General features: G+C 37.2%; 1 protein-coding gene across 9 annotated transcripts in view; it reads left to right on the top strand.

The window, feature by feature from the left end:
- GREB1L (GREB1 like retinoic acid receptor coactivator) overlaps positions 1 to 26,675 on the top strand; it is a 275,717-nt gene that overhangs the window by 116,631 nt on the left and 132,411 nt on the right. For 8 of the 9 annotated variants that reach the window (XM_047697253.1, XM_047697252.1, XM_047697250.1 and 5 more), the window contains 3 exons: positions 8,062 to 8,169; positions 25,205 to 25,364; positions 25,574 to 25,771. In XM_047697253.1, coding sequence (XP_047553209.1) covers positions 25,208 to 25,364; positions 25,574 to 25,771 — 355 coding nt within the window. In that variant the 5' untranslated portion in view covers positions 8,062 to 8,169; positions 25,205 to 25,207. Of the gene's footprint in view, positions 1 to 5,392; positions 5,600 to 8,061; positions 8,170 to 25,204; positions 25,365 to 25,573; positions 25,772 to 26,675 lie in introns of those variants that run through there. The other variant, XM_047697254.1, reaches the window with a different exon arrangement.

Raw genomic sequence — 26,675 nt, 5'->3', positions numbered from 1 at the left:
GAAGGACTCTAGCAAAGTATTGACAGATTATATTTGCACTGTAGTGCAGAGAAATGATTGGAGGGTGCCAAAGAGGAGGCAAGAAGAGCAATTAGGTAAGTTGGTGTTGGCTCTTGGCAGGAAACCTCAGGTCCCACCCACAGAGCTGTTTGAATGTCCTTACAGCATGGTGACTGCCTTCTCTTAAAGCAAGTGTTCCAAGAGGTCAAGCCAGAAACTGCAATATCTTTTATGACCTTGGAAATTACACACCGTCATTTGTTTGGTATTTTAGTGATCACACAAGTCAACCTTGATTCAGTGTGGGGAGGAGATTACACCGGTGGCAGGAATCACTGAAGCCATCTTGGAAGATGGCTACCACAGACCAAACTTTGTAGAACTCCATTTCATTTCTGGGTGGTGTACTACTGTGGGAGTGCAAAGGAAACTGAGAAGCAGCACAGAGAAAGGAGGAATACTAGAAAGGTTGTGAGATGAAATCCAGCCCAAGAAAAGGAAATTTCAAGAAATCTACCAAGAGGACATGTTAGAGGAGAACCAAAAAATTTTGTTCGATTAGAGACATAGATTTAATGGCAAGCTCTTCCCTCATAATATGATTTAACATTTATTTTGATTCACCACCTCCTCTTATAACCTTTATTGAAGAGACTTTTATCCCATCTTTTCTTTGATAATCCTCCTTTAACAACCCTTATGATTTTCATGATATTCCTCACAAAATTCTACTGATACTTTGAGTGGAATTATATTACATTTATTATTTGTGTGAAACATTTTTTTTTAAAGATTTTATTTATTTATTTGACAGAGAGAGATCACAAGTAGACAGAGAGGCAGGCAGAGAGAGAGAGAGAGGGAAGCAGGCTCCCTGCTGAGCAGAGAGCCCGATGCGGGACTCGATTCCAGGACCCTGAGATCATGACCTGAGCCGAAGGCAGCGGCTTAACCCACTGAGCCACCCAGGCGCCCTGTGAGAAACATTTTTATAAGGATTAGACTCCTCTTTAAAACACTTAGCACATTTCTGTTTGTAAATTTTCATTTAAATCACCTAAATAAAGTTGGCAATTTAAAAAGTGTTGTCACATATCTGTCATTAATTTGCTTTCTGGGTATTATTTTTGTTGTTGCTACCGTGAATGGGATCTCCTCTCTGCCCCCATTACCATTGTAGTGTTTTCAATCTAGAAATGTATTTACTCTATCTCCCATTTGATGGATAAGGAAAAAGGTCCAGAGAAGATAGTGACTGGGCTACAGTTATAGAGTGGAAAAGTTGGAGACTGCAGATTTTTAACACCCAAATTTTACTGTGCTCCACTAATAGTAAATGAAGTTGCTTACCCAGTCAAACCTTATTAAAATGGATAGTCCTTGAAGTTTCACTCTGTCTTCTTTGTTTTTTTTCTATTGTTTTATTAAATTTTTAATTTTAATTCCAGTATGGTTAACATACAGTGTTCTATCAGTTTCAAGTGTATGGTAGTGATTCACAATTCTATACATTACCCAGTGCTCATTATAATAAGAAGTATAACTTTCTTTCTATCAGATTTCAAAGTAGTACTATACATTTTATAGCATATCTCCACTTTATAGCATTGTCAATGTGAAATAGAGTGTCATGACTTGAGGAACTGCCTCTCATCTCCATTCAATTCTCCTAAGACCTGATTCCTACCAGACAGGAACAATTTTTTCTTTGAGGTCTAAATAGACCTAACAACCTATTGCACTGAGTAAATATTTAATGAAGATTGAATATTTCCTCTGCAGTGGATCAATTTACTCTTGTTGATTATCTTAGGAAAGCTTTTTTTTTTTTAATGTCAAGTAGTAGGTTAAGATACTTGATTTCCTGAATATTATTATTATTGCCAAAGTGTGTTTCAGTAATTTAACAATGCATGTTTCTTAGTTTTTTTCAGTCGTCTGTTTTTCCTGATTTATATGTGAGGTTTGAATTATTGTGTTATCTCAAATACAAATCTGAGATTTGTTGACCTGGTAGCAGGCAATAAAGTTATTTGCTGTGAGAGTTGTTCTTTTCTCGAATTTGTGGTACTTGGAACTTTGAAAATGAAAACTATTTCCTAATGAGATGTAAGGATCTTGATGATGCGTCTTTTAATGGCAGAAATATAATTTTTGTTGATAAATATCTCCAAAAACAAATAATTTTTAATTGACAAAAAATGTATTTTTCTTATATTTTTAACTATCAGTATATATATAATTTTATTATTTTAAATTTTTCTTAACTGATATTAGGTTTAAGTGAAATATATTTATATTTGTCTGAGAGTCTCTATATGAAGTTAGTGACATAGCTTGAAAGTTTTCAACTTGTGAAACTGGAATGACTATGGTGGGATCATTTAGTGGGAGTTGTTATGGTGGAATTCAGATGTAATTATCAGAATCAATTAGAAAAACAAACTTCTCATTTAAGTGGTAGGGAGAAAGTACATATGTATTTCATCCTCTTTCTAACTAGGAAGTATGTGAATATAATTTTGAAATAGAGAATTATGCCTAGTGATAAAATATCCTTGATTTTTAAGGAATAACTTCACTGTGTTTCATATTTGATAACTTCTGGGACCTATGTTTCAATTTAAATAACTTGACATTGTTTGATGTTTATTTTACTAGAGGAAAATTGTGTGATGACAGTTATAGTACATATCTGATAACAAGTGTAGAACAAATCAGTTAAGTCATAGTGGTCTGATAACTGTTTTTAAGGTCTTTTTGACCCAGGAGTGTGTGACCTGTGAAATCTCTACTTTTTGGATTTGTTAAGATATTTTACAATGCAAGGATTTAAATTTAGATGAACTTCACTGCAGGATGTTGGCTGACATAGCCCAAAACATTAAGAGTATCAAGGTATAATTTGGAAAAAGTTTAACAACTTCTGATAACAACATACCTGAGAAGAGAGAACATAAAGTTAGAAAGTTTCTTTTCTTCCCCAATTTATAATAAAGAGAACCTGAAATTTAACCTGGTATTTTCAAAGCTCTGATTACTCAGCAGCATTCCATTTTGTGAAAGCATTGCCAAGAAAATGTATCCAAATCTTGAGTTACAGACTATGCTTGCATCTGATTGGAAGGGGCATAGGAGTTGTTTATAAGGTTGGAGATCCAAAGCTGCACAAACGAAGGTTGAGACTTGGGGGAGGGTTTGACTCAGGGAGGGGAAGCTTAGTAGACGTTACAGCTCTGTCCAGGGGCCAAATGGGAGATAAATCACCTCTGGCTACCTCTCTTATTATTGAAATGGTTCAGCCCTGGGGTTTAACTGAAGGACTTAAACAGGGTTTTGAAGTGCAAATAAGATGGTGAAGGGTAAACCCTTTTAGGGTTTCATTTTGATGGATTTTTTTCCTGTGTGGATTTCTGGCACTGACTGTGATCTGGAAGGGGCCCTTAAAAAAAAAGAAAAGTTTTGTTTTGTTTTTGATCAATCAGGCAATAAGAACTTTCCACAGGGGTGTACTTTTCCTGCATGCATATCGATCCTATTGTGTTTGAAAGTAGGTCATTTAATTGGGCTTTTTTTTTTTTTGAGCCTTCTGCAATGGAACTGTCATTTCAAGGTCATGTCTCTCTTTTTGGTATTAATGCCAAAGTTACAGAATGTTGAATGATGTGGTACTTTTGGATCAGTAGTTTTGGGGGGATTACTTAGGGTGAGGGTGTGTTAAAAAAAAAAAAACAAAAAAAAACCACCAGAATTACCTGGTTAAACATCAAGTCCATATCAGAACAAGTCCTTTATATATTGATAAGCAGTCTATAATTAATCTTTTTTCCATTGAGTTATAGAAGTTGTACATATTTATTATATATGCAATCTGTTTTGTCAGCATTAAAATAAAAACCAGAACATTCTGAGATTCTGAAATATCTTATTTGTACAACTACGCCGAAGCTTTTGGGGAAATAAGGGATACATTAAAAAAATGTTTAAGAAACAGATATGTTGATTTATCAAGTTGAACATGTTTTTAATCCCACAAATAATTCAAACACAGGAGATGAAATAAAATATCTCTTAAATTTTATGTATTTTTAGTAAAATGGGAATGAGAGGAGAGTCATTAATGATTTCAAAGAAAAATTATTGTAACTAAAGTCTTATCGTGCAAAAATTTTAATGGAAAATTCAAATATTTGTATTAAAGAAATGCCATGTATGTGCTTATGATTCTTTTTAGAAATATGGTTGACAGGACTTTTCTTGAGCATTTCCCTCTTTGTTTTAGATTTAACATAAATATTTGAATCATTTACCCTGTTTCAAAATGGTAATGTATTTAACTGCAGCAGAGATAGCCCTCTGTGTTGCTTGATACCTATTATAAAAAACAGTTGTTAATCTCTGTAATTGACATTGATCCCACAATGTTCAGAAGTGACCTCCAAGTCAGTTTTTGTTTTTTTTATTCTTCAAAAATTTCCCTTCACTCTATTTTTCTATACTTAGAATTAAGTTAAAATTAAATGTTAGAATTTGCATTTACCTATTGCTGCTTGAAGATTTTAAATAAGATGCTTAAAAAAACAAAAACCCAAACCCTAGCTGGCATCAGGCAGAGTCCCCTGTATCTACCAGCCTCCCTGTCATTAGTTTGTTGCTGGGAGATGTTAATATGACCCTTCCTTTGTTAGAAAAGAGATCTGTAGTCCTTCCCAGAGTCCTCTTGTTAACTGTCTTTTTTACTCAAGTTGGAAGTTGTCTGATGAATGAATGGTGAGCCATTTTTATGAGCTACACATATTGTTAACATTGTGTCACACGTTGCTTTTTAATTTCTAATGTGTTTTTAATTTGTAAAGCACGCCTATGCCTTTCACAGCAGTAGAACTGAGTCAGCATTTTTGAGTCCAGATACTGCTTTATTCAAACAAGACAGATCAGATTCACTAATGCTCTCTCTCATAAGCCTTCACTTTACTGAAACACACACGTGAACAAATTTCACTTTGAATATTGCTGTATAAAAGAAGATACTTGAGAAAGGCTTTTTTTCCCAAGAACTTCTCTTGCCTCTTGGCAAGTGAATTGCCCCAATATAAAAGCGTTGGGAGGGAAAAGTGAGCTGCCTAGTGAAAAGGCAATCCACAAATAATCACTCTTTTCTGCCTTTGATTGTGTCAGATTTTTTTGTGTGTGTGGCAATTGTTTTCTTTTTCGCTTAGAAGAGGTTTATGGTCCAATGTCTGTCAAGTCAGCCCCTGTCTTAAGGTTGCAGTTGTATTTCTCTCCGGAGTTCCTAGAGGTGATGTTATCTTTTGTTCACTCAGCAGTGTGGTGGTTCCTGAGAGCATCTGTCACTTTAGGCATTACAAGATGGATGGGTCTCCAGTGAACTGCTGGTTGAAGCAAATGGTAAAAATAAGAAAAGACAAGGGGTTTCAGAGTCTGCAAAGAGGACAGACAACAAGGAAATACTGTTAGAAATTAAGAGTAAGCTGAGCAATAGAGAAAGAGCAGAGATGGATCATATGTCATTTCATAAACATCTTGTAAACGAGAGTCTTTTGGTGGCTACTGTGATCTGAGGGACATCTGCATCATGGTAAATAATTCTGTGCTTTGCATTTGCAAAATGTATTTGGACATTAAAAAAAAAGTCTGGGAAAAGTGTTGAGAAATTACAATGATATACATTGTTTTATATGACGATTTTGCTGTTTGAGAATTAGTAGTCTTTTAAAATGTAACGATTTAAAAATTTTCTAGTCTTTAAAATTTGCCTTTGTATTTTCATTTTTCTTTCCTTCTTTTCTTTTTGTAAGCATTTGAGCAACTGTAGACATTCAAATGTTGGAAAAGTATTAACCATAGAGCCAACATCCTTACTGTTTTAAGTTTTTTTGACATTTTTGCAGGGGGATTTTGAAAAATCTGTGCTCATGCCTTAGGGAGACTGGGGGCATCCTTTAAGTTATTTTAAGTAAACTTCCAGTTAATTTAATGGGCTCTTTGATGAAAGAAAGAAATATAATTGTTATTGATCTGTCAGAACAGGGTGGAAATTTTGTATTCTATTTAGAAATTCATTTTGTTGGCAAAAGTCAAAATTTGTAAATTTGGACTGATGCAGAACTGGGCCGTGTAAGAGAAGAAACAGGAAGGAGCTTGGGCAGAGAGTAGGAAAGGGGAAAGGGAGGTGGGAGGACGTGGTTGAAAAAAAAATGATTTTGTCAAACTTTCTGGCATTCGTCTATGAAAAAGACCATAGGTTGAAAGGTAAAGAAATTAAGACGATTAGAAGGTTTAAGTTATACAAATGGTAGAGTCTCTTCCTTCTCTATGGGTGTAAATAATAGATGAAAGAGTAAGAGTGACAACAAAGGATCAGGTCGTTTAAGAGAATGTGTGCAGCCTGAATAGGGGTCTGTGGCCCAGGGCCAAAGGTCTTAGCTTTGAGTGTAATTAGAAGAAAATACAAAAATGTCATTACTAGCAGGTGAAGTGTGCAGCACGTGGCCAAAAATTAGCAATTTTAGACTCTGAAGCTATTGGAATTGGATTACTGACCTTTTTTAAAAATCATTAAGGTCCTCGTGGAGCCATAGAGTTTCATTGGCAGTAATGCAGTTTGACCTTGTTGACCATATGGGGTAATCTTGGGTTTAGATATTGGCAGCAAGACTCCTGACTTACAAAAAGATGTCCGTTTGTGTGTGGGTGGGTGGGAAATACATGATTTTGGAAAATCTGGGTCTTGCTTTTTTAACTGTTCTTTTGCCTGAAGACATTCTTCTGACAGTAAGAGAGGTAAGATAAAGATTTTTATTTCAAAATCTAAAAATGGTCCTTTCCTATCTTTCCTCTAAGTTGGCATAAAAGAACAATAAAACTGAAAACTATTTCTTTAGAAAGCAAAAGTTAATGTTACTTTAAATATTTTTAGTACTGTAAATATGCATATTGAAATGAGTATATTCTTAGGAAAGTCCCCTTTGGTTTCCTTTTAGTCACAGTAACAAAGGAATAAAAACACTTCTCAGTTACATATAAAAATCAGTGACAAATAGTTCTTACTTCACTTGATGTTTTATGACTATATTTCCTATTTTTCAACCCAATAGTATATATTCACCATAATCTATTTAAAGGAGGGAATAATATGCACACTGTAATTTTCAACCACTTATATGCAATTATAATTATTTAGTTTAATTACTCCTAGAACTACACTACTCAAAAGGCTAGAAAACAGTAACTCTTTTTTTCTTCATGCAGTCTTTCTTTCTCGAAGAGTATTAAAGCATTTGTTTCAAAAAGTAGAAAAATACGTTTAAGTAATGTTAGTTATGTCTTACATTTTTGATAGTTCTTTGAGGAAATAAATTTTGGCCAAAGCATCAGAGATTATAAAATTCAAACTGCTTAGAATAAGAAAATTACCTTTCATTATTTTCATTCCTAAATATAAAAATAGTCAGCGGGGCTGTTAGCATATGATAACACTTATTAAACTATAGACTTGACAGATTTATTCAACTTACATTTAGTAGGATAAGAGCAGGGGGAAAATCTTAAGAAAAACAAATTACTTTTGAGTATATATAATTAGGAGTGATTATTTTGGGAATATTTAAGAAGGAGTCAGTTAGGGGTGCCTGGGTGGCTCAGTTGGTTAAGCGACTGCCTTCGGCTCAGGTCATGATCCTGGAGTCCCAGGATTGAGTCCCGCATCGGGCTCCCAGCTCCATGGGGAGTCTGCTTCTCCCTCTGACCTTCTCCTCGCTCATGCTCTCTCTCACTGTCTCTCTTTCAAATAAATAAATAAAATGTTTAAAAAAAAAAAAGAAGGAGTCAGTTACATTGTCATCTTTTTATAAGATACATTGTCAGTTACAATGTATATGGAGTTACGTGAGACTTTGATAATTCATGTCTAATTGTAACTTTTAACAATTCTAATTGTAGAATTATATATATTTAAATTATTTTTTTCTGGAATATGATGTATTTTGAAACTAATTCATGTGTTTACATATATATTTTTATTTTTTTATGTTTTTGCAGGTGCACAAAAGCTTTAAACAAGTGAAATCTAGACAACAGGCTCCCTGAAGTGTTGACAGCCCAACTTAATCATGACCGTGATTCAAAAATGTTAATAAATAAACCAAGGTATTGTACAGTTATAATACCCACCCACCCCCAATTTTTCAAGATCATTTGTTTTAGGAAGTTATAGTTAGAATTTAAATACAGCTACTATATTTGGTTCCTAAACTGATTAGGCAGATATTTCTATGAGCTCTTCTTCCATTTCCTTCCCTCTGCTTTCCTCTCCTCTCCCCCATCTTTCCACCAGAAGGGGGGAAAAAAAACCTTATTCAGCATTAAGTTTTTGCTTATTCAGTATTGCTGAATAATTTTTTTTTTTTTTTTGGCAACAGCCTTTGTATTATATTTCCTGTACACCTAAGTCAAGACAATAAGAATTTAGGTTTTGATTCCCCATTGTTGACTGTGGTTTTTATCTTTCAAATTGTTTAATAAGAGAGAAATCTAGATTATTGGCCTCTGCAAAGAACAACAACACACACAAAACCCAAACCATACATTTAATCATGTAACACTACCTTGAGGTGTGTATTTTAAAAGATTTATGAAAGTTTTTTTTTTTCTATTTTTGGGAGGCTTTTAGTTCAGAAAATACTGCTTCCCCCCCCCCTCCTGACATCAAAGAAAATTTAAAATTTGCTTAGAATTAAGGACTGGGGACTGCTATTTTAAGGAATTCTTGTTCTGTCTGGCATAGCTTGGGACTGCATGTCTCCTTTTGGATGTTACAACGCGTTTGAGTAGCGTGGCATTTCCATGAGAAGCCAAAGATCTTTTTTTCCCCCTCAATTCTTTTGAGGCCAAACAGAACAAGAGGGTCATTACCACTTCGGCGTGGTCCCTGTTTGTGCCTTGGTGATCATGCAGACCCTGGAACCTAGTGTTGGCTTAACATTTGGGCCTGGAACATCTGGAAAATGATCAGAGAGGGAGTGGAGGAGACAGAAGAGCAGAGAACGGTTGCGTTTTGTTACACCAGGTGCTAGGAGTTAGCAACATCCCCTGTTTGATATGGGAGGCAAATTCTGTGGCCCAGGAGTTAGGCTTCAACAATTGAAGAGGTCAAAGGACAGCTGAGTGGGGTCAGTGAGACACCATGGGGTGTATTTTGTTACTTAGTAAAAGGAGCAGCCTCCTAAAACCTTAAAGGATTCTCTTGAAAATCTGTGTTGTGAAAAGGTTTTATGAGTCTCATGGCAAAAACTCCTGATTTATCTAAGGAATGCTTGCTTTTGTCTAATGGAAGGATAATCCTTACCAAATGTTGGCAACAACTATAAGAGTCAATATAGGTCTGAAAGAACAGTGAGGGTTTGAAGTGTACTTTGCTTTCCAAAATGTTTATCATTTTAATGTTTGTCTCTCAGTGAAGAATCTTGCACTGTTGAATTACCACCCTTTTCTTTCCTCAGAGCCAGAAGTGGGGGGTGGGGGAGAGACTGGTAAGGAGCGAGCCTGCATTAATTTAAAGATTATTCTAACAAGCTTTTGACTGACCCACAAACAGGATATTACAAACCTTTAAAAACACCAAAGCTTGTTAACTCTGCAAAGTTACCTTAGAATTTATTTTCATGTATAAAGGGAATAAATGGCACATGAAATATAATGTTTCTAGATTACAGAGAGGTTTTAAAAATTTATTTGTATTTCACAGAAGTGGGTATCAGTTGATGAATAACCATAAACACATTCTCCCTAAATGTGTTTCTTGTACATTTTATAGTAGGAAGAAGAAAATCAATGCCAGGGTCAAGAATAGAGAATAAGAAAAGCAAGTATAATAAAGAATTTTTCTCTTTGAAGGGAAATGGAAAAGGGGGTGGGGACAGGATCTGTCTGTTGTGGGAGCTATCTTTACCAGAGTCCATGACCTCAAGGTACCACTTCCATGATTATGGATAGTATTGGCCACCTGGCAGATAGGTAGTAAAAGGGGACTGTTATAGGAATTTGGCAGTATTTTGATGTTCCAGTTTATTCCCTCCATACCTGTATAAATACATAGAGAACATATATTACTATATATACAGTAGGGGGAAAAGACGAAATGATGACTAGTATATAATAGGCTTTGTTAAGCATTTTCTTACTAATTTGTAAATTTATAGTATTTGTGAATTACACTTATGTGTGATTTTTTCAAGCTCTTAATAATCACTCATTTTAAAGCAACATATACATAAATGTAAGACTCAGCATGCATGCCGTGTGTTCAGTGTCCATGTTCTCAAGGTTAAAGTGCCTTTCAACAACTAATTTAGAAACCTAAGTGTAGTGACTGATAATTGCCTAGAGAAAACCCACAGCTGTTTAAGTAGCATTGAAATTGTGGCAAAACTGACAAATACAATTAGCAATGTTAATAAGATAAGAAGATGGAAAGACAGGGGCAGATGAGAGTGGACGATGAAGGTAGCAGGAAGAGAAAATCCATGTAAGAACGCGGTGTTCACAGTTGGTTTGGATTTCCAGCACTCTTTCCTCTAAGCAACGTCCTTTTACTTCTTTCTGAATTACCAACAGAATGTGTATTTTGCAAGTTAAAAAATTCAGATATATTTTTTCAGCCCCTAAGTCTCTTCTAATTTTGAAAGAACATAGCTGGTTGGTAGTGGTCATGTCTAAAGGAAACAGTCAGATTTTGCTGATTCTAAGGCACAATTTTATCTTTGGTGCTTTTAATTTTTTTTTATTATTATTTTTTTATTTTATTTTTAATAAACATATATTTTTATCTCCAGGGGTACAGGTCTGTGAATCGCCAGGTTTACACACTTCACAGCACTCACCATAGCACATACCCTCCTCGATGTCCATAATCCCACCCCCCCCCCCAATCCCCCTCCCCCCAGCAACCCTCAGTTTGTTTTGTGAGATTCAGAGTCACTTATGGTTTGTCTCCCTCCCAATCCCATCTTGTTTCTTTGGTGCTTTTTAAAAGGTGAATTTAAATGTACTTCTATTTTACCGTAATTATTATGAGTGGGAATTTCTTTACCCCACTTTGCACCCTTATAATTCTTATTGGTCATCTAAATACATTACATAGGAGACCACAGCAAGCCCAGTTTCTGGATCCAGGGACCCAATATTGCCAGAACAAAACAAAAAAACAAAAAGCCTGCAGAAGCCTTCAATGTATGATTACTAATTATATTTATCTGGTTAATGTTTATAACTCACTTTTCCGGACAACTTCTTGGGAAAACTAAGTGGGGATTGGAAATAAGAGAAATTAGGTGAATGTTGTATGAAAAAAGATTTCATCATCTGTGCCCTTCCCATTATACTTTTTAAAGCATCCTGTGAAATTTGGAAAATTATTGTGGTTATCTTTTGAAATTCTACTCTGCATTTGGAAAATTGGTTTTTTGCCTCTGGTGTTTTATGCAGATTTGAATAATTGCTGTGATAAATCCCCACAAGTTTGTTCTCTGAAACTGGAGAAACTCTGAACTCTGAGTGTGGCAGTCTTGACGGATGCGGTAAACCACACTTTGGAAGCATTTCTGGTTATTTAATGTTTTCTGTTCTGGATTATTGACTCTTCTCCCTGTTGAAAAATTGGTCTCTAGTGACATGGTCGAGGTCACACGTTGCCTATTATTGTTTTGCTTCTTTGATCTTACACAGGGATTGCCTCTGGTAATTATACTAGTTCCAGAGAGTCCTGATGAGATGTGTTTATTTTACAGAAGAATTTCTGGTATTTCAAGGAGGAAAGTAAAGATTTCCAGTAGTAACATGTACCTCTTTGTTGCAAAGGAAAAAATAGTATTGTACTTTATCTTTTAATTATGACACTCTTTAATAATTATTATGAAAGTAGTTGGCGTATTTCAGTAATTATTTCCATAACAATTTAGGACTTATTGCATATCCGTAAGTATATTCATAGTAACGATTAATTTTAGAATAAACTTAGTAGGGCTGGGTTTTTATTTCAGTACCTAAAATCCTTCTGGCTTCAGAAATTGTCAAAAAAGATTCAATGAGATTTAAATGTACAGAACTATTAAAAGAGGTTGGACATTTTGTCTTAAATCTATTTGCATTTTCTAAAGATTTTCAGCAAAAAGGATGAATAAAAATGAAACTTTTGTTTTGAATGCATGGTTAGCTTTGTGCTTTTTTGGAATGTGCATGGTAAGAGATAATATCTCTTTAAATTCATTTAATGTATAATTAGATAAGACACACAAAAAGCTCAATGTATTCATTATTTTTCTTTTATGCATTCTAGGTTTTTTTTTTAAAGATTTTACTTATTTATTTGACAGAGAGAGATCACAAGTAGACGGAGCGGCAGGCAGAGAGAGAGAGAGAGGGAAGCAGGCTTCTTGCTGAGCAGAGAGCCCGATGTGGGACTCGATCCCAGGACCCTGAGATCATGACCTGAGCCGAAGGCAGCGGCTTAACCCACTGAGCCACCCAGGCGCCCTGCATTCTAGTTTTAAACAAAATATTTCCCCTCACAGTCTAATGAGGGAGTCAGACACTAGAATCAACTAAATAGACTCAGGTGCAACAAATGTCAATTTCAAAGAACAAATGAAATGCAAAAAGAGCACAAAAGAGAGAGAATTGTGAACATATTCTTGCTTTTTAAAAATACATGCTTGTGGGTGCCTGGGTGGCTCAGTCAGTTTATCATCTGCCTTCGGTTCAGGACATGATCCCAGGGTTCTGGGATCAAGTCTCACATCAGGCTCCTTGCTCAGCAGGGAGCCTGCTTCTCCCTCTGCCTCAGCCTGTCACTCCCCCTGCTTGTGTGCTCACTCTCATTCTCTCTCTCTCTCTGTCAAATAAATAAATAAAATTGAATATATATATTATATGTATATACGCTTGCTTTTTAAATTTTGGATTATAGACTGTGGGAACTTGCCAGAACCATGTTTGATTTCCATTATCACTCTCATCAGTGAATTTTTTTAAAAAAATTTATTTATTTAATTGAGAGAGAGAGAGCACAAGCAGGAGCAGGGGAGCGACAGGCAAAGTGAGAAGCAGGCTCCCCGCTGAGCAGGGAGCCCAATGCGGGGCTTGATCCCAGGACTCTGGGATCTTGACCTAAGCCAAAGTCAGATGCTTTGATTGATTGAGCCACACAGGTGCCCCAGTAAATATTTTTAATAGAGAAAAGATGTGTGAGCAGTAACACTATGTAACAAGTAATTTTCTTTTTTTTTTCTTGTTTCAAGTTTATATTTAAATTCTAGTTAGTTAACATATAGTGTAATCTTGGTTTTAGGAGTAGAATTTAGTGATTCATTGCTATAAGTAATTTTCTTATACAAAGAATCTGATAACTATGAGGGACAATAATGATTTGTATATGTGACTGTAAAATTTCTTAATAAAAAAAATCATATATAGTACCAAATAGCAGCTTTTGGAACTTGTGCATTGATGGCCATTTGTTCCTAGAACAATACCCCAGAATCTATTGTAATGCCTAATACATGCAAGGGAAAAAGTGCATCTTACTTTCCTTAGTATCTTTAATGTAGCACAATGCTTTAAAAAAAAAAAACAAAACTATTACTACTTTTTTTTTTTAAGATTTTATTTATTTATTTCGAGAGAGAAAGAGAAAGAGAGAGATTGAGGGTTCGCACACATGAGAGTCAGGGCAGGGACAGAGGGAGAGAGAGACTCTAAAGCAGATGCCACCTTGCATGTGGAGTCCAAAGTAGGGCTCCATCGCAGGACCATGAAATCGTGACCTGAGCCAAAATCAAGTGTCAGACATTTAACCGACTGAGCCACCCAAGCGGCCCTATTACTACTCTTTTTTTCACATTTATTCTGTGCCAGGCACTATTCTAAAAATGTTGTATATGCATTAAATCTTATGTATTCTTATAAAAATCTATGATATTGTTTGTATTACCCTATTTTACAGATGAGAGACTAACTTACCTAATATCATATGGGTCGTAGATATAGGATTTGAATTAAAGTCATCTGACTCTATAGCCTCTGTGCTTACCCACTTCAACTGTAGGATTTCTATAAATGCTGCTTGGTGGGATAGATAACATAAAGTTTGGAGAGTAAGTAACAATATCTATAGAGTAAAGAGTGACAGAAAATTGAAAATGACATGAGGTTGTCTTTTTTTAGTATTATGTCTGGCACACAGACAATAAATTGGGCCTTAACAACAAAACCCTCAAACCAAAACCAACTATATACACACACCACAAACAGAATGTATCATCTACATGCTCACCCTGTTTTTTACGTCAAATAGCATGTCTTAGTGGGGGAAAAAAACATGGACTTTTTAGTCTAAACTTAAATCCTAGTTCTGAATTTATTTTTTTAAGGATTTTATTTATTTATTTGAGAGAGATAGCGCACAAGCAGAGGGAGTAGCGGGCAGAGAGAGAGGGAGAGGAGGAAGCAGGCTGTCCACATCAGGCAGGGAGCTTGATGCCGGACTCGATTCCAAGACCCTGGGATCATGACCTGAGCTGAAGGCAGACACTTAATCCACTGAGTCACTTAGGTGTCCCCTTAATTCCAAATTTACAAACCAGATAGCCCTGGCTTGTTGCAGAAACTAGATCAATTGCTCTCTCGACCTGTCCCTATTCTAAGCTTCCTTGTTTCTTTACTTGTTTCTCCATTTTATAACTGGAAGTTAGCTGTGGGGATGTGGCTATATTCAAATCAGCAGAAACACTTCCTACACAGTGTGTGTGCTTCCTATTGTCTCTAACGGGGAGGCTCATTGGTGTCTCATTGCTTTACTATTATTGATGCTAAATTGTAGCTGGAGATTCAGGAGGTGTCAGCCTGATCCCTGTATTATAAATCTCCCCCACCTGTTATCCTTACCTAAATGAATTTTGCATTAAGCGTTGCAAACTGGTAATTTTCTAATTCTGTCATTCTTTTCCCATTTATTAGCTGAAAATCTTCATTAAAAATGTTAAAACTCTAAATAACCAGGACTGTTTGGTTCCTCTGAAGTACAGGAAGAGCAGAATAAATATTTCCCTCTTCCCTTTCGTTTTAGCAGCATTCAAGTAGATGCTTTGGGGTTTGTTTTTTTTTTTTTTGGTTTTTGTTTTGTTTTGTTTTCCAGGTTCTCTCTTTTTTTCCTTGAGTAGCAAAATTAATTTGTGAGTTTTCGTATTTTAGATATGCCTCACTGCATTGCATTTTTTCTTTTATTTCGTCTTTGGACTATGGGAACATTTCATATTGACTCTTGTCTTTTGACATGATTCATTACCCCTTGATAGCTTCTTTGCTCTCTGTTCAAGTGTATTTCCTGCCCCAGACCTGGCAGTAAATTTCAAGGAGCTTTGATTCTTTTTAGTGGGGAACGGCAGTAGAAAACCACAATCAGGGTACTAGGAAGTGCTTATTGTTATTGAATTGTCATTGCCTCTCAGACTTTTCAGTAGACAGTGCTTGGAAATACAAATCTGAAATATTTTTTAAATGAATTATTACTTTAAAAATATATATCTCTGTGTATCTTCTCCATAGCCAATCTTGCTGTTAAAACTAGACTAACCCTGAAGTAGTACCTGAGATTTTATTTTAGCATGTACACGATTTTTTTTCATCGGTATTTTCCTTATTCTTTCTTGTCAGTAACTGATCCTTTTTTCCCTATATATTTTCAAGTTATTGTTTATCTTCTCCAGATGCTTGGTATTAAATGTCAACTTTTAGGGGTGCCCGTGTGGCTCAGGAGGCTGGGCATCTGACTCTTGATTTTGACTCAGGTCATAATGTCAGAGTTGTGAGAGCAAGCCCTGTGTGGGGCTCTGCACTGGGCATGTAGCCTGCCTGGGATTTTCTCTCTCCCTCTCCCTCTGCTCCTCCTTACTCCCTCTTCCTCTCTAAATAGATAAATAAGTAAAAGTCAACTTTTTAAAAAATATTTTATTTATTTATTTGACAGAGATCACAAGTAGGCAGAGAGGCAGGCAGAGAGAGAGAGAGGGAAGCAGGCTCACCACTGAGCAGAGAGCCTGATGTGGGGCTTGATCCCAGGACCCTGGGATCATAACCTGAGCCGAAGGCAGAGGCTTTAACCCACTGAGCCACTCAGGCGTCCCCAACTTTTTTTTTTTTAATTCCACTTACTTATTTGACACACACACAGAGAGAGAGACAGTGAGAGAGGGAATACAAGCAAGGGGAGTGGGAGAAGGAGAATCAGGCTTCCCACTGAGCAGGGAGCCCGACGCAGGGCTCAATCCCAGGATCCTGGGATCATGACCTGAGCTGAAGGCAGATGAGCCACCCAGGTGCCCAGAAAGTCAATGTTTACAAATAGCCCAAGTGTAGCACCTTGAAAATATTTATTCTTGGTCACAAGAGGAACTTGTTGAAGGAGATGGTTGGGCCAATACACATATATCATAACTGGGGGAAAATAGTTTAGAGTAATTATGGTAGAAGATAGTAGTAGAAACTCCAAATCTTGATGAGAGGTTCTCAATCTAAGCACTGGAATGAATTGTGTTCTCCCTGGAATCTGGAAGCACCAGGAAAGTGTGGAGGGATGTTCATCTGGCAAATCTAGTTGTTAAGTAATAAGCCCATGTTTCACACTGCTTGTTCAAGGATAGTCAGGTTGGGATTAGCTCACTCATTATATGGTATTTTCCTTTGCTGTAATACTGTTTACTACCTTAAAAATTGGAAAATAGAAAAAAAAAAAAAAGATTATTTATTTATTTATTTATTAGAGAAGGCTCTGTGGTTAATGAGGAACATAAATTCAGGTCCCTGAAATCAAGAGTCATGTTCTACCAACTGAGCCAGCCAGGTGCACTGAAAAAAGGATAGTTTAAAAACAATACAACATTAATAGGTAAACATTACTAACACATTATTATGTATACTTCCCAGGTTTTTTTTCTCCTTGTAACAACACTATCTTTACAAGAAAAATTGTGTTTTGAAATTTCCAGTAAATTCATATAATATTATTAATGTCAGAAATTTCTTTTTTTTACTTCTACCTACTTAGATTAAGTGGTCTGCCAAAGATGAAAGACGGAAACCGAAATGGAATTGTGTTACTTTTTCAAAAGTAATAGATTGGGCCATGTCTCAAATCTACTACTTTTTAAACTGGTATAAGAAAAAAATCAAGGAAGATACACTCTCAAGTTCATCCTTTCTTTTTATCATTTGAGGTTTAGGAAACTTTCTCTTGTCCTTAGTAGAAAATAAAAACCTTTTCAGACAGGGGGAAAATATTGGAGGAAACTAAGTTATATAAACATTCCTAATATTTTAGGGAGTTGATAAGACTATTTTTGATTTCTAGACTTGCCACATAATGGATTAATGAAACATGACTGAGTCTTCCAACGTTGGAAGCAATGGGGAGAAAAGGGTATGAAGAAGAGAGTTCTCAAAATCAGGGGACATGCAGTCCATCCATTAGGTGCTTTGGAGTTCAAGGGCAGGCCCATGCTTTCTCCCCTATATGTGGGTATTTAGTTATTATTTGTTAAATAATTTACACTTTATCTCTCCTATATTATTTTTTTAATAATTTACCCTTTATCTCTCCCTTTCATCTAATACAGTGGGGTTCATTGAGGGGAGGGGTAATTTTATTTTATTTTGACTTTTTTAAATTGTTGCTTGGCTTTGTGCCTATTAGCCACATGTCTTAAGCTAAAACTCCTTTTGAGCCTTGTCTTGCAGCCGTGATATATAGAGACAAGGACAGATCAGCAAACATAGAAATCTTCCTTGGGTTGTTTTGGTTTGGTTTGGTTTGGTTTGGTTTGGTGTGATTTGGTTTGGCTTGGCAATTTAGTAATAATATTTTACAGAGTGTCCATTTACCCAATTAGGTTGCTATTGTAGCTGGATGGTCTCGGTGATTAAGATAGCCTAAGAGAGCTGTTGCTATAGCCAAACTGGTTAGATTCTACTCCTGTCTTTGCCATCTCCTTTTTCTTTCCCCTTGGGCAAGTTCCTTAAATTCTCTAGGCCTCAGCTCTCTTAAAAATGAGAGCAATAGAGTACTTACCTGACAGTTAGCAAGCTCTCCATGTTACTAGTATCCTAATTGTCCAGAGAAGAATGTTTCCTTTCCCATTTCTTGACAATGACAAGGACCACCACCACCACCACCAGTAATAGTACTAATGATAGCAGCAACTGGGTAGCCGTATCACCTTCCTGTTAGGTGCCTACCATTGTGACACATTCTTCACACATAACATATAGTTAATATTTGAAAAATAAGAATATGTATTCTGAAATCTTAACTAACGCTTCATTTTTTAAAAAAAGATTTTATTTATTTATTTGACAGATCACAAGTAAGCAGAGAGGCAGGAGGCGGGGGGTGGGGGAACAGGCTCCCCACTGAGCAGAGAGCCCAATGCGGGGCTCCATCCCAGAACCCTGGGATCATGACCTGAGCCGAAGGCAGAGGCTTTAACCCCCTGAGGCTTTAACCCCCTGAGCCACCCAAGCGCCCCTAGCACTTCATTTTTTAAAAAAGATTCTATTTATTTATTTGAGAAAGAGAGGATGAGAAAGAGCACGGGGACGCCTGGGTGGCTCAGTGGGTTGAGCAGCTGCCTTCGGCTCAGGTCATGATCCCAGCGTCCTGGGATCGAGTCCCGCATCGGGCTCCTTGCTCGTCAGGGAACCTGCTTCTCCCTCTGCCTCTGCCTGCCATTCTGTCTGCCTGTGCTCGCTCTCTCTCCCTCGCTCTCTCTGACAAATAAATAAATAAAATCTTAAAAAAAAAAAAAAAAAAAAGAAAGAGCACGAACAGTGGGGAGGGGCAGAGAGAGAGGGAGAAGGCGTCTTCCTGCTGAGCAGGGAGCCTGACCTGGGGCTCGATTCCGGGACCCTGAGATCATGACCTGAGCTGAAGGCAGATGCTTAACCCAACTGAGCCAACCAGGTGCCCCTTATCTAATGCTTTAATTGTAAAAGTCTTTAGGGAGCAAGTTAAAGGAAAAATTTCTTCCTCTGTCCTGTGTACTTTGTAACTACTATAAGAGTAAATTACTGTATTAATAATACAGTAACTATTAACCATGTTACATTTGACATTCATTAACCATGACATTCATTAACCATGAAACATTTGACAAAATGGAAATAGAAACATTACAGATCAAGAAGTAGTTTCCCGCAAATTGTATTGCTTGTCCTTTCCCCTTTCAACAGAAAAAGGAGTATTTGGAAGAGGCCATGGAGCCATTCCAGGTGCTTATTTCCCAAGTTACCCTTTTCCTTACTTCTTCAGTCTCTGTTCCTAAAGCCACCAGTGATGGAAGCTGACTGTTCTACTCCATCCCTTTTATTTTTCTGTAGAAAAGGAGAAGGCTAGAGCATAAAGACCCCAGACCACAATGGTGTGGTGGTTTGTACTTGATCCTACTTGCATTTTGAGCAATTAATTAGTGGTGCATGGTGCAGTTAAGAGTCCGACTCTTGATTTCAGCTCAGTTCATGATCTCAGGGTGGTGAGATCGAGCCCCGCATCAGGCTCCATGCTGCTGAATGTGGAGCCTGCTTAAGATTCTCTCTCCCTCTGCCACTCCCACCCCTTTCTCTCAAAAAGAATTATGGGGGAGGGAGCACTGGGGTGGCTCAGTTAGGCATCTGCCTTCAGCTCAGGTCATGATCTCCAGGTCCTGGAATGGAGCCTCACATCGGGATCCCTGCTCAGCAGGGACCCTGATTCTCCCTTTCTCTCTGTGTGTTCTCTCGCTCTCTCTCAAATAAATAAATAAAATCTTTAAGGAAAAAAAAAAAAGAGGCGCCTGGGTGGCTCAGTCAGTTAAGTGGCTGCCTTTGGCTCAGGTCATGATCCCAGGTCCTAGGATCCAGCTCTGCATAGAGCTCCTTTCTCACTGGGAAACTGTTTTTCTCCTGCCTGTCGTTCCCTCTGCTTTTGCTCTCTCTCGCTCTCTGTGTGTCAAATAAACAAATAAAAATCTTAAAAAAAAAAAAAAGAATTAGTGGGGCAAAAGGAGCCCATATTGTATACCATGTCTTTCTTAGAGATTTCTTTAATGTCACAAGAGTGTCTGTTAGCATCTCAGAGGTCTGTAGTCCTTAATGTAAGCCAGATACATAAGTTATGAATGTATATGTAGAAATTGCAACTTTGCTTTCTTATTGTGTTTGATTCAACAACTGATTTTGAAAATTCTGAAAAGTAGTTCTCTGTTTTCTGACCTGAAGTTGAATTTATTCACGGTGATTTTCAGTGGCATAACATTTTCAGATGACATAACAATGTCATCTCAGGCACTGGGAGATCTTTGAGATTCATAGGAAAGGAAGGCTGGTAGTCTAGGTGGATAATGCCAACAGTTTCAGTAACCCTAGGGTGACTAGGTGGCTCATTCATTAAGGGTCTGCCTTTGGCTCAGGTCATGATTTCAGAGTCCTGGGATTGAGCCCCACATGGGGCTCCCTGCTGAGCAGGAAACCTGCTTCTCCCTCTCCCACTCCTCTAGCTTGTGTTCCCTCTCTCGCTGTGTTTCTCTCTATCAAATAAATAAATAAAATCTTAAATAGGTAAAATATTATAGCATATGATATTAAGAATACACTAAAAAGGCTTCTTCCTTGAACTTCACCTTTCTTTTGGTAGCATTGAACTGGAAATTGGGTAGCATTGAACTTGAACTAGTAAAGGGAAGAACTCCATACTCAGGACTAAAGAAGTCCAGGGTCAGTTTTGGGGCACCTGGGTTGCTCAGTGGGTTAAAGCCTCTGCCTTTGGCTCAGGTCATAATCTCAGGGTCCTGGGATTGAGCCCCATCCTGGGCTCTCTGCTCAGCAGGGAGCCTGCTTCCCCTTCTCTCTCTGTGCCTGCCTCTCTGCCTACTTGTGATCTCTGTCTGCCAAATAAATAAATAAAATCTTCTTTAAAAAAAAAAGAAGTCTAGGGTCAGTTTTATAATTCTTCACATTATCATTATCATTTAAAAAAAATACCCAGTTATGTTTTCATTTAGAATGATTAGTCACTTCCTTTTATTCTTCAAACCGTTTCATGGGTACCTCCCTTTGTCTCCCTCTGAATATTGCTAATGCTCTTGTCAGATTATGAATATCTTCTATATGGTGAAACTTGATCACACATTTTTATGTTGATTTAGTATTTTTATTCAGCACAATATTTATTTGCCTTGCACATACATATTTGTTATATTGCTCCTTAGGCTAGAAATCTAAGAGATGAGATTACGTAGTTCTCCATACACAACTGGGCACTTCTTTATTAAACTAAAAAGATCTCTTAGAGAATATAGTTCTCAAGGTTTTCAATGATGAAAGGAAGATAACTCGTTAAGCAGGTAATAGTTAAGAAGAGGCAAGATTTCCAGGCATTTGGTGTTCTGGAGAAAGACTAAAGGTCCATCTTTGAAGTTATTCCATTGTTCTCCACGGTTAAGAAATCCCATGGTTGGGGCGCCTGGGTGGCTCAGTGGGTTAAAGCCTCTGCCTTCGGCTCAGGTCATGATCCCGGGGTCTTGGGGTCAAGCCCCACGTCGGGCTCTCTGCTCCGCAGGGAGCCTGCTTTCTCCCCTCTCTCTCTCTCTGCCTGCCTCTCTGCCTACTTGTGATCTCTCTCTGTCAAATTAAAAAAAAAAAAAAAATTAAAAAAAAAAAAAAGAAATCCCATGGTTGACTGTGCTGGTAGTGTTCTCCCTTCTGCAAAGAAGAAAGGTGAAATAGGTCTTGAAATTTTGACTTACACATATAAAGTGGTGACACAGCCTGTTTCTCCTGCAACCCCACCCTGTTTTGGTCCTGTGTGGCTCTACTGAAAAATTAATTGTTTTTGAGCTTTAGAAAATTTAAATTGTTTATGTTTGTACTAATGGGCAGTCTTAGAAGCTTGGACAAGAACTTAGTATTTTAGGAGAACTTTATTTGATGGATCTTGTTGATTCTTCTTCCACTTATAATTTTAAGTATCATACATATATTTTCGGGTATGTACTTTTTTTTTTTTTTTTTTTTAAATTTTTTTATTTTTTCAGCATAACAGCACCCAGTGCTCCATGCAATCTGTGCCCTCCACAATACCCACCACCTGGTGCCCCAACCTCCCACCCCCCACCCCTTCAAAATTCCCAGATCGTTTTTCAGAGTCCATAGTCTCTCATGGTTCACCTCCCCTTCCAATTTCCCTCAACTCCCCTCTCCATCTCCCCTTGTCCTGGGTATGTACTTTTTATAAGAAAGAAAACTTGTAATTGAAAGAAACCTAGTAATTTATTTCTTTTAATTTAATAGAGATACAATGGACATATAACATTGTATAAGTCTTAGGTGTATCATATAATGATTCAATAGGGGTATATGCTACAAAATGGTTACTATAATAAGTTTAGTTAACCATCACCTCATATAATTACAAAATTTCTTTTCCTTATAAAAAGGAACCTACTAATTTAAATACATGGCATTTAGTTTATTATTACCTATTTTGAGAAAGGTTTGCCAAAATACAATTCCAGGGGCTCCTGGGTGGCTCAGTGGGTTGAAGCCTCTGCCTTTGGCTCAGGTCATGATCCCAGGGTCCTGGGATTGAGCCCCGCATTAGGCTCTCTGCTCGGCGGGGAGCTTCCCCCTCTCTCTGCCTGCCTCCCTGCCTACTTGTGATCTCTCTCTCTGTCAAATAAATAAATAAAATCTTTTAAAAAATTACTTACAAAATACAATTCCAGCTTTTCTTCCAAATCCTAAGTATCTCTAACAAAGTTTTGATAAACTCAGCTACTCTGATGTAAATCTCTGAATACTATTCACTGCTACAAGGAATCTTGTAAATGGCCTTCTTTGCTATACAGAGGCAGATCAGAGCCCCCAAAATCTCCTATGGAGCTCATGCATATACATCTGAGAAACCTGACTCTAAGTTTGTGCTGTGCATCACCCATTCTCTGCTGAGTCATCACTACTGGATCTTGGCTTCCTTTTCTTGCTGAGCGCAGGTGCATGCTCAAGGTCCTTCTTTAAAAAAAAAAAAAAAAAGATTTTATTTATTTATTTGACAGAGAGAGAGACAGTGAGAGAGGGAGCACAAACAGGGGGAGTGGGAGAGGAAGAAGGAGGTGTCCCACTGAGCAGGGAGCCTGAGGCAGGCTCCATCCCAGGACCCTAGGATCATGATCTGAGCTGAAGGCTAAGCCACCCAGATGCCCTCAAGGTCCTTCTTAATCAGTCCTCTAGGGACTTGCTCCAGAGAGTCAATCAAAGTTGGACTTCCAGATGAAATTTAATACCTGTCCCTCTCCTTGATGGGATAAGTGGGACTAAGATATTCTCAAATTGCCTTTCTTTTCTTTTTAAAAAAATTTAAAGTTTCATTTATGTAAGTAATCTCTACACCCAACATGGGACTTAAAACTCACAACCCTGAGATCAAGAATTATACACTCTTCCAACTGTGCCAGCCAGGTGCCCCTCAAATTGCCTTTCTTGAAATGAGATTCATTCAAGTTGAGCTTGTACTCTAAAAGTGCAGGATATATCATCACACAGCTAGATATTGAGTTCTGGTTCTGACCTTTATCAGCTGGGTGATAGCAGACAAATTACTTGGCATCTCTAAGTCTTAGTTCTTCATCTATGAAATGAGAAGAGGCCCTACCTACTTCAGAATACTAAGGATTAAATAAAATAACTTTTATGAACTGTTCAGAGTACTGTCCATCTCAATGTCTCTCAAACTGTTAATCTTAAAATCCCCTTACACTCTTAAAAATTGAGTTTTGCTTATGTGGATTATATTTATTAGAAATTAAGACAAAAATGTTTTTAAAGATTTTATTTATTTATCTGAGAGAGAAAGAGAGAGAGAACAAGTGGTGGAGAGGGGCAGAGGGAAGGAGAAAGAGTGAGAGGCAGACTCCCTGCTGAGGTGGGAGCCAGATGCAGGGCTCAATCCCAGGACCTGGAGACCTAGAGATCATGACCTGATCTGAAGGTAGACACTTAACCAACTGAGCCACCCAGGTGCCCCAAGACTAAGAAATATTTAAAACATGTATTAACTTCAAAAATTAAAATAATAAACCCATTACATGTCAACATAAAAAACACATTTTTGTGAAAAAGAACTGTATTTCCCAAAAAAGTTAGCAAGAAGCTTGGTCTGTCTGCTTCCACATTCAACCTCTTGGAGTATTGCACATCATGCAGCCTCTGGAAAATTCTGCTGTAAACGTATGAGAGGCTGAGAGTAAAAAAGGCAAATACTATCCCAGTAAAAAACTTGAAAAGAGTTTTGACTTCATGGACCCCAGAAAGGGTCTTGGTGACCTCAGACCACCACTTTGAGAATTGCTGGTGTAGCCAATAGTTAGCACTTCATGAATTATAGTTATTATTGATATACGTGGAGATTTTTGTAACTAGCAAGAACGGTATAAATATTCGTTATGAGAAGTAAGGGCCATGACTTTAAAACTTCCTACATTATACTTTCCTAAAGGGTCCCAAATGAGATAACACTTTTTAAAAATAAACACTAATATACATGAATGAGTTCTCTGGGTTTAAAAGGTTTAAATCTTTCTTTCAGGAATTTGTCAATTAAGTATATTATCATAAAGCTTTAATTTTTTTTCCCCAGAGAAGTGTCTCCCCTCACTGTACCAGGGTAAGAAGATTTTAGTAGAGAGAGAAGTAATTAGAGATTTACTCTAAAAGCACTGATAGTTGGTATAGGGTAATGGAAGTCCACTAGTTTTAAGGAGGAAGTGTGAGCTCCATTGTCATCATGTACGGCTTCACAATTGACAGGTCAATCTTGATTTACTGGTTGGAGAAACTTAAAGCATTTATTATTGTTTGATTCTCAGACACAAGCTCCTCTAAAGGGTCTTTTTGAAATGGGTTTGGATTATAAAGACCAAAAGCAAAAGTGGTGTAATGAATCCCTGATACAAATTGTCTTAAGAAATATAAAGTTCATGTTTAAATCTTAACAAGATACATAGTATAGTTTATGTCAGCCTTTAGTGTACTTTGCAGACATAGTGTCCTCTAATTATATCAATTTTTTCCTTTCTTCCTCTTTCTCTTTGTGGGGGTGGTGTAGACCATGGGGAATTCATATGCTGGGCAACTGAAATCTGCTCAATTTGAGGAAGCTCTCCACAACTCCATAGAAGCGTCTCTCAGATGTAGTAGTGTGGTACCACGGCCAATTTTTTCCCAGCTGTACTTGGACCCTGACCAGCATCCTTTCTCATCTGCAGGTACGTTTCTCAATTCTGCACATTTCTAGACTCCTTTTAAAAGAAGCGGAAATTCCAAATCTGGAGACCCCTGAACTACATTGATTAAATATTAGACATTGCTTATCTTCTTGTCCTCTGATACCTTTCAGAACTATGAATTTTTCTTTTGGTAATTTTTCCATAAGCATCTTTTTATTAACTTAGCTGTGATTTATTTGCTCACCTAGATGTGAAACCCAAAGTGGAGGATCTGGATAAAGATTTGGTACACCGCTACACTCAAAATGGAAGCCTGGATTTTTCTAACAATCTAACAGTTAATGAAATGGAAGATGATGAAGATGATGAAGAAATGTCTGATTCAAATAGTCCACCAATTCCCTATTCACAAAAACCTGCCCCGGAAGGGTCTTGCACTACAGATGGTGGGTTTAATTTCTGTTTTTTTTTTTTTTTTTTTTTTTTTTTTTTTCCTGATCCCTCTTTATTATCTGGCTAGTTTCCAATCATTGCATGTGGTGCTCAAGACTGGAAACCAGTAATTACAGAAAGGAATGAGGAATGATTATGCTCTCCCTGACATTATCTCCTGTGATTCACAGCAGGTGTCTATAAGAAAGACAGGTATTATCGTTCTATCTTCTAGATGAAGAAAGTGAGACTCACAGCAGTTGAATGACTTCTCTGAGATGATATGTGGCAAAGCAGGCCTAGGACCAGATCAGGGTTTTTTCTGCAAGAATACTACTATCTTAGGAACTTTTAAAGTGTCCCGTCTTCCTACTTCTTTCTCTTCCACCCTCAAAAACAATAATGGATTTATTAGATGTTTTATATTTACCTTTTCCATTTATTTTGAAAGTCATACAGTATAGTGTTATTTGTAGAAGATAAAAATGTACATATGTTGATAACTCCATTTTATTTATTTTGTTAACTTCCTCTTCCACTAAGGCTTCAACCACACTTTAAAAAGGAAATCCAAATATAAAATATTCTCGGTATTTCATTGTTTTGATGATGTCACAACTTAGAATATACTCTCTTCCCTTTGTTTAGTGTATGCTATTTCTGGCTATCCCAGCCTAATTAGTATGTGGATTCTACTATATCTGTATTAGCCAGGGTACAGGTTTTATAGCCAGACGGGCTTGTAATCACCTGGGGTGCTTACAATGCATGCAAATCTTAGGGGTGAGGAGGTGGGAGGAGAGGGGTAAGATTCTGAGACATTCTCCGTACAAAGCCTGAATTGCAAATAATCTGGGATAAACTAGAAACTCAAATGTGCAAATCCAAATAAATGAGTGTACACTGAAAGTTTATCTC

The sequence above is a fragment of the Lutra lutra genome, chromosome 12 (genome assembly GCF_902655055.1).
Source record: "Lutra lutra chromosome 12, mLutLut1.2, whole genome shotgun sequence".
In the NCBI taxonomy this organism is placed as follows: Eukaryota; Metazoa; Chordata; class Mammalia; order Carnivora; family Mustelidae; genus Lutra; species Lutra lutra.
This window is presented reverse-complemented; position numbering and strand designations above follow the sequence as displayed.